At 37.5% G+C, this 14,294-nt stretch overlaps 1 protein-coding gene across 2 annotated transcripts in view; it reads right to left on the reverse strand.

Moving 5' to 3' along the window:
• LOC122806802 (protein SSUH2 homolog) overlaps positions 1–14,294 on the reverse strand; it is a 600,540-nt gene that overhangs the window by 133,282 nt on the left and 452,964 nt on the right. For both annotated transcript variants that reach the window (XM_044077522.1, XM_044077521.1), the window contains exon 11: positions 5,583–5,690. In XM_044077522.1, coding sequence (XP_043933457.1) covers positions 5,583–5,690 — 108 coding nt within the window. The remainder of the gene's footprint in view (positions 1–5,582; positions 5,691–14,294) is intronic.

The raw sequence follows: 14,294 nt of genomic DNA on the forward strand, positions 1-14,294 counted from the left end.
TTAACTGCTTACTCAAAGTTATTTAGTTATGCAAGTGGACAATGACAGAATCAGACTCAGGACAACGGGATGAAACTTCTCTGTAGTTCACACCCTTAACCACCTGAGTTAAAGTGCCAAGCAATCCACAGGAATCAAAACAATGACTGGAGATTCGACAAAAGTCAAGGCACAGCCTTCACCAATCTGCCTGTCAGGAAGCACCTGTCATACACAGACAAGGTACAAAAGTACAGAAAGAGATATCACAGACCATGTGTAAGCTCAAAGGACATCTAGCCATTGCACTTGTGGTTTGTTTATACGGCACTGTATTTTGGAGAGCCCAGCAAATGCGATCAAAGCTAAGAGAAGAGAAGACACCAGAAGGCAAGACTAAAGAGAGACAGTATAAGATTTCTGAAGAGCACAGAATAGTGAAATGAACAGGAATTTCAGAGAGCTCAGTCAAACCAAGCATGAAATACAAAATAGACAAAGCAGTGAGCCAAAAAAAAAAGTCTAGGACTATGACGTTTCTGTTGATAAATGGAGACATTGTTAGTTTACTAGCTGTCAAAACAAGAAAGCTGATAAAAAAATAAAAGTAACACATCATCCTCTTTTTTAAGGTAGAAAGACAGCTGCAATAACACTGGGCCCAGCACTTACAGCCATCATCTGTAGTGACACTGGGCCCAGCACTTACAGCCATCATCTGGAGTGACACTGGGCCCAGCACTTACAGCCATCATCTGGAGTGACACTGGGCCCAGCACTTACAGCCATCATCTGGAGTGACACTGGGCCCAGCACTTACAGCCATCATCTGTAGTGACACTGGGCCCAGCACTTACAGCCATCATCTGTAGTGACACTGGGCCCAGCACTTACAGCCATCATCTGTAGTGACACTGGGCCCAGCACTTACAGCCATCATCTGTAGTGAAGGTGAGATCTTCCCCAAAACATATTTCTGACAAAAGTAAGCAATTAAATTAAGACAATATTGTGTTAGTTGCACTGAGGAAGCCAGCTACTACTATATTGGACCAAGAAGGATAGGCAACAGTTTGTCTTGGGGCCTTACATCCTCCAGAGACTTGCAAGGGAGTAAGATGACAGCATACATTATCAACAACAACAGGTTAACACAATCATTTCTGCATTACTAACAACAAAATAACATGCACTTTACTGCCTCAGGAGGGGAATCATCCACATCTTGTATGCTAGAGGATCGTTATAAACAACATAGCCTTGTGACTAATTCCATCACTTGACAACTTTAGAAGACTAGGACACTGAGGTCAAATTCCGGGCAGATCCTTATACAAATTTACTTTTGTTGTCATTAAATATGTAAGACTCTTGGTATCTTCTGTGGTATGTGCTGCACCGATATTACATTATAAATTTGGGAAGAAGACAACTTTGTTTCTGAGGTAAGAAAAGTACTTGCATACCATTCAGTGCTGTACTCTGCTCTTGCATTACAGTATTTAAAGCAGCCACCACAGAAACAGATGCGCTACCCTTCACTTTGCTGCACTTTTTTTATGCAAAATCAAGATGTATATTGCAGTTTTTAAAGCTGTTACCAGACCAAAGAAACAGTTTGCATCTGGCCCTCATCTCTGAGGCAGCATTAAACTGTGTTACAGCTTGTAAAGCTGCAAAAACTCAATAAATGCACATTTTTGTCTTGTATCTTGTAGTAATTTGGAGCAGCTGAAGCTCTATATACTACAAATAATTGTGCAATAGTACAAAGTGTATTACACTTTAAAAAATATAGAACACTTAGTGCTCCTACGTTTTTCTCTCTCTCTCTCTCTCTCTCTCTCTCTCTCTCTCTCTGTAACTAGAAGCACATAGACCAGGTAATGCTGCATGCAGTACAATGAATTATGATGGGTAGTTATATGTTCTTAACTTGAATGCCAAGATTCTCCTCCCTAGTTTAGCGTTACAACACTCTTGATGTGAACTTCTTTACATCATTGTCTCAAATAATTTGATTATGTTTAAAGATAAAATCATAATCCTGTGATTGTTGCACTTTTTCCAGTGTAATTTCTTTTATGCTAGATTTAAGGTCTGAAAATCAGTGTGACAGTGAAGGATTAAAGTGACTTAGTTGGGTGGGCGTTCGAAAGACATGCGTAAATGGGTGTGCCTTCGTTGAAGGTTGGACGTCGAGCTGGCACCTCTGCATTTGTGAAAATCTACTACCACTCATAGTGGACCGGAGTTCCGCTGTGGCGACCCCTAACCAGGAAAAGCCGAAAGACAAACAACAACAAGTAAACTTTTTGCTAAAATGTAAGTAATTATCTCAAGATGCTAGTCATAACTTCTTTGTACAGCATGGACCACTATGATTTCTGTAAACAAAGGTCAAATTACATCATGGCTCAGAGCTGTTGTACAGCAAGCTCCAACCTTAACAACACTTAGAGAGGTGCTTAACAATTGTTAAGCACCCCCTCCATGCTGTTAAGGTCAGTTCTGCACTAAAAGCATACAATGCTGACCAGTAAACAGTAGCAACAGGGCAAGAAACAGCTTCACGTCAACTCCTGTCTCTGTCTGCTGTCTGTAGAGTACACAAAGTATTTTGGTTGCTACTGTTTCCCCTTACACAGGGAATAAACAAGGATGTCAACCACGTTACTGCTTTGCTGGTCTTCAACTCCAATAGAACAAATCACTTAACCTAACTTTTTACTAATTTGTAGTCCATGGAGAAGATAAATCTCCATGCACTACAAAGAATTATGATCGGATCTCTGAATGGAACTACATATTATGCGTTCTCAACATGGATGCCAAGATTCACCTCGCGAGCTTTGCTCTCAAGGTGAATTTCTTGACATCCATGTCTTGAACAAATAATAAGGGTGTTCTGATCAGTGTCCAAATTACCAGGTACGGTACTGAACTGTGTAATTTCTGATGCAATAATATGTTTTTGTTTACGTTACACTATTGTATTACAATCAAGTTATGATTTTTCTATAGCCATTTCTACTGATCTTCTGCAAGACTTAACTCTAATCTAGGTCCAGAATTCTGTTAAAATTCATATTTACTCCAATGTTAACATTGTCATTCTGTTTGAATTTTATTTCAGATAGTCATGGAAATATTTTGTCATTCTATTAATGCAGCATAATCTCCACATATATGATTTAATTCCCAGTCCGGGTTCTTGTTTCCCCTACAGTACAGCAGTTTAGTTCGTATGGAATACTGAACTTCATCACTCACAGAGATATTTTTAGTTGTGCACATTAGTAATTGGCAAATTGTTTTCCATTAAGGATTCCCAAAATCAGGAGCCACTTAGAATTAACTGACCATGTAACTCTGGCCACTTTCTCCAATCTATTATATGGTTACTTTCATATTACAGGAACCCCTGCAACTGTTGTATATAGCCTTTTCAGTTACTTGTTTATTAATGTTTAACTAGACAAGATAATTCTCTCCCTTCACCCCTCCCCCACACACACTCAGGTATTATTATTGGTATTGTCTTGGTGAATACTTAGTTCTTACAGGAGTTGGAGTCACCTGTTTCTTAATGTAACACCTTGTTTGCATGAACCATCTGGTAAAAAGTAAGGTTAAATAGTTATGGACCTGCGCAACAGTTGGAATGCAATTAATAACATTTAGCATTAATGAACTTAAAAGCCCAATCAGAAGGGCCTTTTTTTTACATAGCTGAAAATGGACTGCATCTTGAGGACATATATTTCATCATAAGGAACAAGTCACACCTGCTATTTTTTTCTGTTTTTAGCAGCTACACTACACTCATTGGGAAACCACAAAGGGACAGTAATGGTATATACAGAAGTATTGATTAGACCAGTCCTATTAGATAATACTGTGTGTGTGTGTGTGTGTGTGTGTGTGTGTGTGTGTGTGTGTGTGTGTGTGTGTGTGTGTGTGTGTGTGTGTTGCAAGTACAGACCTACTATGGCAACAAGAGAAGTCAGCATGTTAATTAAGCCATTGCTTGATTTTGCAGAAGATCACATTCTACGATATTAATGCCTCTGGGTACCAGTGCTGTAAAATATCCACAGCTTTCATCACTGCCCAAATATATCAAATCTGTTTTGCAGGAAGCAGATCTAGTAGATCTTGGAGCCAGTCATTCAACCTAACCATCAAGATACAACTTCTCCCAGGCACATTACATCCTGTCCTGCAGATGGAATCCATATTATAAGGAAACTACAGGCGCAGGTTCCATATCTTTTCTAGTCAGCTCTCAGACTACTATTTTTAGAATAAGCTTGCTCCTCACCTTTTCTTGACCACCTAGACCATACAGATTATATAGCTTTTACTTTAATATACCAGATTTTTGTCCCAAAACATAAGGCTTATAAAGCTTTTAATCTCGTCTTCTAAATTTTAGGAAAAAAAACTTCAACTCACAGTACAATTTGTCAGCATCCTCCAAAACAGTGAAGTAGCAGGAACATATTGGCGTAATTTATTTACAGAGAGAAGGCATAGCTATGGGCACCTCGTGCGCCAATAACTACGCCAACATGCTCCTGCCCCTTTGGGAAGAAGATACACTTTTTCTCAATGGAAGCATATGTGAGGTTTGTCCTTTCTTATCATTGTTTTGTACAAGACCTCTTTCTTATCTGGACAGGTGATTTGGTGGAACTTGGTTTGTTTGTTGAACACCTTAACGGAGCTACAGAATATTTGAGATTTACCATGTCATCATCTAGAAGTAGGATTGAATATCTTGATGTCTACATTGAAATGCTGAAAGTTGTCAGTAAATTACAGACAGATTTATGAAAGCTGACTCAGTGTTCTCTGTGCTACTGGCCAGATGTATATGTACAGATTTACGTTGCTGGTTACAACATTATGTCATGACTTGTTCTAATCCCATATTAAGGCCTTTTACCTTGTTTACTATGCTGTGGGAACTTAAAAGAAATATTAATAGCAATTATCAATAAAAAAGAATCACTATGCAAAGACTACGGACATGGGTGGAACCAATGATAAACAGTACCCCAGGTGGGACTGAGAGTAACTTGGGCCTTTTTAGTGGGGGAAATTTACTGTTGTTTTATGTGACACTCACTATTAAAGTAATACCCTGACCCCATGTGTAAAAACATGAAAAGGGGTTGTGGATGGATGTATGGATATCTGCACAAGCCCAAATATGTGGTGTGACTGTGTAAAATTTTTAGTGGGTTGACTTATCTAGTCATTGATTTGAAACCTAAAAGGTTTTTATGATTCTATTACAGATAAGAACTAACAGTGTGCAATGTGACATAAGAGTTTTGTACCATCTTTGTTATATACGAGTGAATAGGTATATATACCATTACAAACTATATTAACAACAAATGAATACTTTTAAAGTAAACAATTCACAAGTGATCAATAAACAGTACTCTATTTTTTGGAAATCCTAAATAATTCAGCAGTGCCATGGGTCAGAATGTTGAAAGTACTAAACAGTACAGGGATTGTTAAATGAGCCATTAAAAGTTTACAGTGACCGTTTTTGAACTATCATTAAAGTTGTACAACATGTTTACCTGCTTAAGTATGCGTGCTGTTGATGAAAACTGGGCATTATGGTCTGTTATTCCTCTTTTTGATGCTTCACAGATCTCCAGTTCAGGAAACCCCACCATTGGATAAACCTGGATTAAAAAAAAAAATCTGCATTTGGTTGTTGACACATTTAGTTTTTGTCAATGAAGCCACATTTATCTGCTAAATACTGAACACACTGATACAAAAAGTGCTTACTTTGTCCAAGTACCTTTTATTTACTTTGCACTATTCTTTATTTACTTATATCTAATTGGTAACCACCTATTTGTTCTAACCAGACAAAGACTATTTTGGCCACAACCGGAAAGCACAACAGCAATGCATAAATTATCTCAGCAATACAAAATAATTACATGAGAGGAGCTGAAAACATCACAAAAAACATGAATAATTTGAGTAGAATCAAAAGCAATAATGAATACATGCATGATATCAGTTATCACGATTTTAGTCACCATTGTTTCTCAAGTAATTATGATGTGCTTCCAAGTAATGTACATACTGCTAATTTTGCTGAGTCTAGCTAAAACCAAAAGTCAGTTCCTAAGGTTTTTAGACTGAGCCTCATCTTTTATACATCTATGATTCCAGTGTCTGGTTTAATAAGAATTCTCATTATATTGTTTTGAGTTATTAACCATAAGAAAGAAACAAAGCAGCTAAGGTCTTTCAGACATAACAACATGCTGGTTTTGGTATGCATTGTCTGACAGTTTGGTGCATAGATATAGGGTGCCTGACAGTTTGTTGCAAAGGATTAAGGCTATGAACTGCAACAGCTTCAATATGATCCAGAGTGTTTTTTTTTTTTTTTTCTGGGAATCAAACTTCAATTCCAGTTAACCAGCTAGTTCAAAAGGCAGAGGATACAGCATTCCAAGCAGGAAGTTCATATATCAAGCACAGCAAGGCTTCTTTATAGTGGTCTGATAAACTGTTTTTTCCAGCTAGTGCACTGCCAAAGGTCTTTGCACTACTAAATCATCATATGTAGAAAATGCTGAATCATTTCAGCATCAAAATGATTGGCTGAAGTAAGGCAGACAAATCTACTGGCTGAAAAGCTGCAGTGGGAGAGGAAACTGTACTGTTAGATGTAGAAACTGTTTCATTTTAATTCATAGGAAATCTTTGTAGCAGGCTTTCTTGTAGACTCGAGTATCTAGAGAAGAAGACATTGGTCCTGAAATACAAGTAGTTGACCTTCTCATAGTCTGTCCTGGAGAGAAGTATATTAGGCTAGATTTTCTGATTTGAATTTCTTCAGGAGTTGAAGAACAAGAAAGAGAAAGAAAGAGAAGGAGTGAGTGATGCAGATGATCACTCCCTTTACAACCTGTGGATATGCCCACTGTCCACCTGTGCCTGCACTGCTGGAAACAAAAAACCTTGGGCTGGATTGAATTATATATCATGGTCAATACATCTAGTTCCAGAATACCAGAGTCTGAGCTCTTTAAGTAGGCTAAAGCTGTGACTTAGGGTATTTATGAGGATGACTGATTCCTCTGAAATAGGAACTGCCACAAAGATAATGTGATAAAGCATGATCCATTCCCAAATATTGGCCAAGTCTCATTACACACAAGTCTTCTCCACTGTTTTTAGCAGAGCCTCCAGCTTCAGGAGGTTCTCCAGAGCTTACAGTACCAACAACAGCAGAGGTCTCAATTGCAAGGACACAGAAATGGAAAAGCTTCTCCAAACTCCAAAGACACTGGACCAGTGAACCTATACACTGTCTTACCAACCTGCCGTTAATGTGCTCAGATTCCACAAATGCCCTTGGGAATGAGTAATTAAAGGAAATGCATGCTACAGATTGCATGGCAGCAGCCACCATATTAACGCACGACCAGAAGCAGTTTTATAAGAGAACCTTTACAACTAATTCTTTTGACAGCACTTGATCTTTTACATATGGAGTCTTGTCAAGGGCACATTAAGAACGATGTATATAACATATAGCCTAGGCACCCAAGGAATTCCCATTCTGTAAGGGTTATCCTCTGTAGAAAATGTAGGCAAGATTTGCTAAATACATAATTTTGGTCATAGGAAGGCTGAAGTCCATGTTTAGGGCTGTGTCAAGTGTTGCACCTAGAATACATTGGATGTGCTAAGTATTAGACTGGGTTTGGGTAAATTTAGAAAGAAGCCAAATTCTGGTGACAGTTGAGAGTGAACCAGAGCTTTTCCTGCAGTCCGTCCTTAGACTAAGCTTGCCAAAGACAGTTATCTAGGTATGGTTTTATGTTAATGTCCTTGGTCCTTAGGAAGGCCACTACCAGGGCAAGGCATGCTGTGAAAACCCTGGAAGCACCAGACAGCCAAAAGGGTAAGGACTTGAACTGGAAGTTGAGGTTCCCCACAGTGAACCTGAGAATCTCCTGTGATCCATGTATAATGGCACATATAGGAAGGCTACCTTGAGGTTCAGAGTGACTAAAAACGTTTTGGACATTAATACAGGAGGAGGGAATGCATCTCATATTTGGGACCTTTGACAAGAAACTTAGTTTTGTATGATGGAAAATAGGTCTTCAAAACTTGTTTTTCCTTAGGACACAGGAAACATCTGGAATAGAACACTTTCTCCTGCTCTGCTAAAGGGCTAGAGTCTTCTGTTTCTTGGGCCATTAAAGTACCTACCAAAAAAAAAAGCTAATGCCATTAGATCCATTGGAACTAGGGGAGTCCCCAGGAAAGGGACAAGAGTCTTTACTTTTATTTTGTACGCTGAAGTGAGAAATATTTAAGAAACAGTTCTCTGTGGCAATCTTTATCCAATTTTCTATGAAAAGTGCTATCTAACTCTCAGGAGATGAAGGGATGGGCCAACTATGGAAGGAACAGGGGGAATGGTTGTCATGGAGATATTGCCAGCAGGACTCATCATTTACCCTTTCTTTTTCCTTTGCCATTTTTGTTTCTCAAAAGCTCTTTTTTGTCTGTCCTTCTGATCCAAACAGGAAGGCTACTAAGTGGAAGGATAATTCCTGTGGTACTTTCTTTCCTCCATTTCTTTCTTTCTTTTTATTTTTTGAAAAGTTCTTGTGTTGGAGGACCAAACTGGAGATTTATGTCTAAGCTTGCATTAAGTAGCTGCTCCTTCATATCCCCTAGGAGGGCCTGAAGTCTTAACTAAGCATGTCTCCTAATGATGAATCTCATCACTCATCTTTTGATGCACAGTTTTGATTGTTTACATACTACAAATAGACAGCTGATAGTTCTACACATTGTCAATGGCCTGGGTTGGGGCCAAAGATGGCACTTGGACCAATCCACCTACTAAATTAACAAAGTTGTAAACAATTAAAATAATTCTGGAGATCAAACATCATTAATACTGCTGAGAAATGGACACAATGGGGGCACAGAGGACTGGGTATTGCAATAATATAAAATATACCCAGAAGGAAAATTGAATAACTGAAAGTGTGCTCCCAGTTCTATAAAATAAACTGTCAGTGGGACAGGGAGGGAGTAAGCAAATATGGCACCTTCAGGCCTAAAGAGTCAGATGTACTAGAGCTCTGAGACAGCCAAATGGAGGAAAAAGAATTCACATTCTATAACATCTAATATTTGCTGGCCATCTCAGGATGACCATTGACCAGTATAAGGTAAGCAAAAATTCCACAAAATATGTGCACTTTACTGTTATGTGCCCACTCTCATTTTACCTTAAAAAGGTACCCTTCTTTTTTATAGCCTTAAAGACTGTTAGTCTGCAAAATTGTTCAAGACCTTATAATGTTTGTGGTGTGTGTGTACCTAATGGCAGCCACAGCTTAAGACAGGGTCATTAACTGCATCATCTTACTTATAAAACACATAAGATGGCAGGACATTATGTCTCAGAAACAATATGCCAATTTCTACTGCTATATCAATGTCCCAGCCGAGTGCTTAGTGCAGGTACTGTAACTAAGCCCCCATACTCAGAGGTTCAGTTATCCGAGATTCACAGGTTTGCAACAGCATCTTTAGAAGTAAAGGATTATCTCATAATTGTGGTCCTTTATATTTAGTTGTAGATCTTGTTACAGTTTAATAAGTGGATGTAACTCCTTTTCTGCATGCAGTAGGCAGCTACGACAGGTACTGCTAAACAGGCATGATTATGTACTAGATAACTTTGAATGTTTTTTAGAGAAGAGACAAAACATATCAATAGAAATAGATAAAAAGAAACTCTATAGTACTTATTTTGCAAAGTTATACTTTCCCCCTGAATGTCGCCCAAAGAATACTGTAAGCTGCGCAGCTTCCCTTCCTGTTGCTCCTAATCTCCATGAACACTACTACCTCAGGATGAGGTCATTTGGACAGAAAGGAAGGGGAGAGGGAAAGCAGTTAGCCATATCTGTCAACTGTTTGGATTTTCAGAGAATGTCCAGATTTTTGCCTCATATTTTTGGTCTGTCCTTCATAAAATTTGTGGTTTTCTGGCAAATCACTGAGGACTGAAGTCATTAAACAATAATATACATTTGAGTTTCAGACTTCATAGCCTTCAGAAAATTCATGCCAATACAAAAGCTGTTATTCTAGCAGCTTATAAGAGCAATATTTAAGATCTGTCCCTATCTATGGGTCTTTGTCCTCCCATTATTTTAGAATTTGTCCAGATTTTTTGTGCTAAGAAGTTGAGAGGTATGAGATAGGTACTGCTATACCTTCTAGATGAGGCCATTACAGGTGAGGTGTTATATACTGTCATGCTTCTTAGCACTTTTCTGAAAGTCTTATTATCTCTGCATGCTGATGCCCTTGTTTCGAAGCTGTAAAACCAAAGATGCATGGCTCCTATGGATGTACCTATCGCAGGCCCAAAGAGAACCACGACTTTTTATCCACCCCATGCTCCCAGCTCAGCAATCTTTGCAAACTCCAGCCTCCGCCAGGGCTTAAATAATCTGCTGTGTCAATATAACCCATCTCCCCAGGATAGACATGGCTGCTTTTCCTGCAAGCATCATCTAACATGTGAGCTGCCAATCAAACCCAGGTCACTGGGCTGTAGCTAATATGCCTTACCCTGGCTTTCTGACAGCAGGCTGGATTGCAAAGTAATTTCTTTGCTACAGCATTATCAGCAGGTTTGAAGAAGAAAGCAGGCTACAGCTGCCATTAATGTTTGGTGAGGTCTTTAAACTTAAAAAGAGGCAATATTTACTTTATGCTGTATGCATTCTGCAATATTTCTGTCATTAGTGTCTGCACTGTATAAGTACATTTTTGTGTGTTTGGTTGCACTGCTTTGCACTAAGCTAGTAATGCTACAAGTGTGATGCATCTTGCAATGTCTGTTCACATGGCTGTAACGATGTATGTTACTCCAGATACCAGTATCTAATAGACTGTACTCCTGACAAAGTGATTAAACAGTACTTATTACAGTACAGTATTTAGCAGGCACACATGGTAGTGTTATGTATGTATGCACGCATGAGTATGAATTATAAAATATAACATCAGGGAGAATAAATTACTGCTGTTACTCTCACTATCTTAAAATATTCACTGCATGCTGACATCTCTAGGCTTATACCTAGAAAAAAGTAGTTATTTAAGCTTTTATCCACTACATAGCCACTCCGACTGTATCATATCTTTCAACTGAACACATTTTGCAGAATGTCCAGATTTTCGCCTCATATTTTTGGCCTGTTCCTCAAAGTTTGTGGTTTTTTGGCAAATCACTGAAGATTAAAGTCAGTAAACAGTGATGTACATTAGAATTTCTGACTTCATATCCTTCAGATATACTAACACAAACATTTTTATTCTAGCAACTTTCTAAGTGTAAAAGAACAATATTTAAAATCTGTCCCTATTTTGGGGCCTTTGTCCCCCCCATTATTTTAAGCTTTGTCCAGATTTCTTGTGCAAAGAGGTTGAGAGGTATGTACTGCATGCTAATAGAACGGTGTAAAAAAAATAAAATGTTAAGTCTTATCAAGTCTAAATATACCACTATTTTATGTTCTTGCTCTGGTTATGGGACATTTGTATCACAGAAGTACTTACAGAAGCACCAAAGAAGTTATAAAATCTACAATAAAAGCATCTCAATACAATGGTTTATTAAATGAGATTATTTCCTTTTACAAAGTGCATATACCACTTTTAAAACCAGTTTTCAAGCAAATCATTTGCACAGCACTGAGAGGTTAAATGGCACTCAACAATTAACTTTGTTCTGTTCAAGTAGTCTGTATTTTGGTAGATAAACGGTTAGCAGTTTCACCAAGTCTCAAATTCCTGAAAGCATAACTCTCAACTGTTCAGATTTTTGTAGAATGTCTTAATTATTTCCTCATACTTTAGGTCTTTTCCTCATAAAATGTGTGGTTTTATGGAAAATGATTTAAGAATAAAGTCCCTAAATAAAGTCAAACATTTGTGTTTCAGGCTTCAGATCCTTTGGAAAATACATGCTAATACAAATCATGTTATTCTAGCAATTTTTCTAAGTTTATAACAGCAATATTTAAAAACTGTCCTTATTTTTGGGCCTCCCCACACACACACACACACACACACACACACACACACACACACGCACATACACATACACATACACGCACATGCACACAGACACAGACACAGACACACACACACACACACACACACACACACGCGAGCACATTTTTATAGCTTTGTCCAGATTTCCTACATTTAGAGGTTGAGAGGCATGCCTGAAAGACAAGATGTCAGTTAAAGAATGAGTGTCCCGAGTTAGTCCAATATGTTTAAGCTGTTCCAAACAGCCTTCACATAGTCTTTAAAGATCCAAAACTCGATTCAGTACTGTTCAACATCTCAAGCAACTGCCTCCAGTAATGTAAACTGTCACCATCTAGTGGTCAAAATGATTAACTGTACTGTAAAATCAAAATAAACTATGGAAAAGGAGGTTTAGGCAAAAGACATTTAGCAATCTGTGCTATCATTTCTAATTTCTGCCTCCATCTTGTAGATTCCACACTGCGTACTGGTCCTACACAAGCCATTCTGCTCTAATTTAAGTATGATCTCAGTATGTTCAGACCTGTTGTCAATTTTCTCTTTTAAATTTTAAGGAAATTCCACACATGCCTATTTTCATAGTACATTTTCTTCTCTCTCTCTCGCTCTCTCTCTCTTTATCTATATATATATATATATATATATATTCAGAAGATTATCAATATTAGAATGGTGTGCAGGTTTATGTGCTGATATAATCTGTTTACAAGATGTAAGGTTTATAGCTTTCAAAGACACAATGCAAGCTAAAAAAGTCATTTAGGAAATGAACTATGTTCAGGAATGACATTTTTTTAGATAATAGAGTGAAAATGCAAGACATTCATATTGTTTATACTAGAAGAATAGCTGGTAGCTACCAGATGGGAAAACAATATATTCAAACTACTAAGGGTATGCATGCACTGATGCAAAGGAGAGGAAGGAATTATTTATTAAAATAAACATTATGTAATGGTTACCATGAGCATTATTATAATGGGAGATCTTAACTGTGATTTGAGGAATAATAAGGAAAAAAGAGAATCATAATGTTAAAAAAAATGCAGGGGTAATTAAATAGGGTGGATTAATACCATGGAATACAAGACATTTTACAAATGCAAGAGGATTACTGAAAACAGAGAGAGAGAGAGACTATGTTGTGATGTCTGAGCATCATATCGAAAAAGCCAGTAGTGTTATGGTCACAGGGTTTTTGGATCATTTGTGTATTTGGACTAAAGTGGGAGGAAATATTATAAAACAAGGAAAATGTATAACAAGATTAACATGAAAGGTGTTGCAGTCAGACAAAATGAATTGGGGAAACTTGACAGTCTGAGAAGGAATATTATACTATGAGAGCTTTTTGTAAGTCCTGGAGAGAGTGGCAGATTAATTTAAAGAAATATCTATGGGTTGGACTGCACCTAAGAAATGAACAGAAAAAAGGTATGAAAAGATGAAAGTATGTTGAATAGTTTATAAGGAAAATAATAGTGTAAATAAATTGAGATTTATGAGGAAAAATAGAAAGTTGTGGAATTATTGTATAAAAAATATTTTGTTGGTGAGAGACTGTAAACCATATCTAGCAAAACTAGTAAAATATGACATGTATGTGATAAGGAAACAAAGATGAAAGAGAGGAAACTATCTTAACTTGCAACATTTTCTGTATATACTATTGATAATCAATATATTGTTATTGTATTAAAGCCAACAACCTGTAATGTTGTTTACTATTCCTGCAACTTTGTATCTCTATCATGTACATGATGTGGAGCTTTTCTCCCCAGGCATCCACTGAAAAAGGACCTGCGTCCAGTTGGAATTTCCCAGTAAACAAATGTAAATAAATAAATAATAAAGTACAGTCAAAATGGATATCATGAATGTTTATGTCACAAAGATTCATGGAGAAAACTCTGTTGAAAATAGTAACATATTGGGTATGAACACTTTGTCTGTAGAAGCAATTGAAATTTTGCAAAGTAAGATTATTTGGGATGAGTTAGACAGTGTGCTTAAGCTATTAAAAGAGGGTTCATCACTGAGGCATGATGGTATAGGTTATGATAAATGTAAAAATGTAATAAACAACAAAGAAAGTTTTTTGTTGAAGTATCAAATTAATGGTATGAGAATGGGGTGCAGGACAGTAGTAT

The sequence above is a fragment of the Protopterus annectens genome, chromosome 7.part0 (genome assembly GCF_019279795.1).
Source record: "Protopterus annectens isolate FY-2018-M chromosome 7.part0, PAN1.0, whole genome shotgun sequence".
NCBI lineage: Eukaryota > Metazoa > Chordata > Ceratodontiformes > Protopteridae > Protopterus > Protopterus annectens.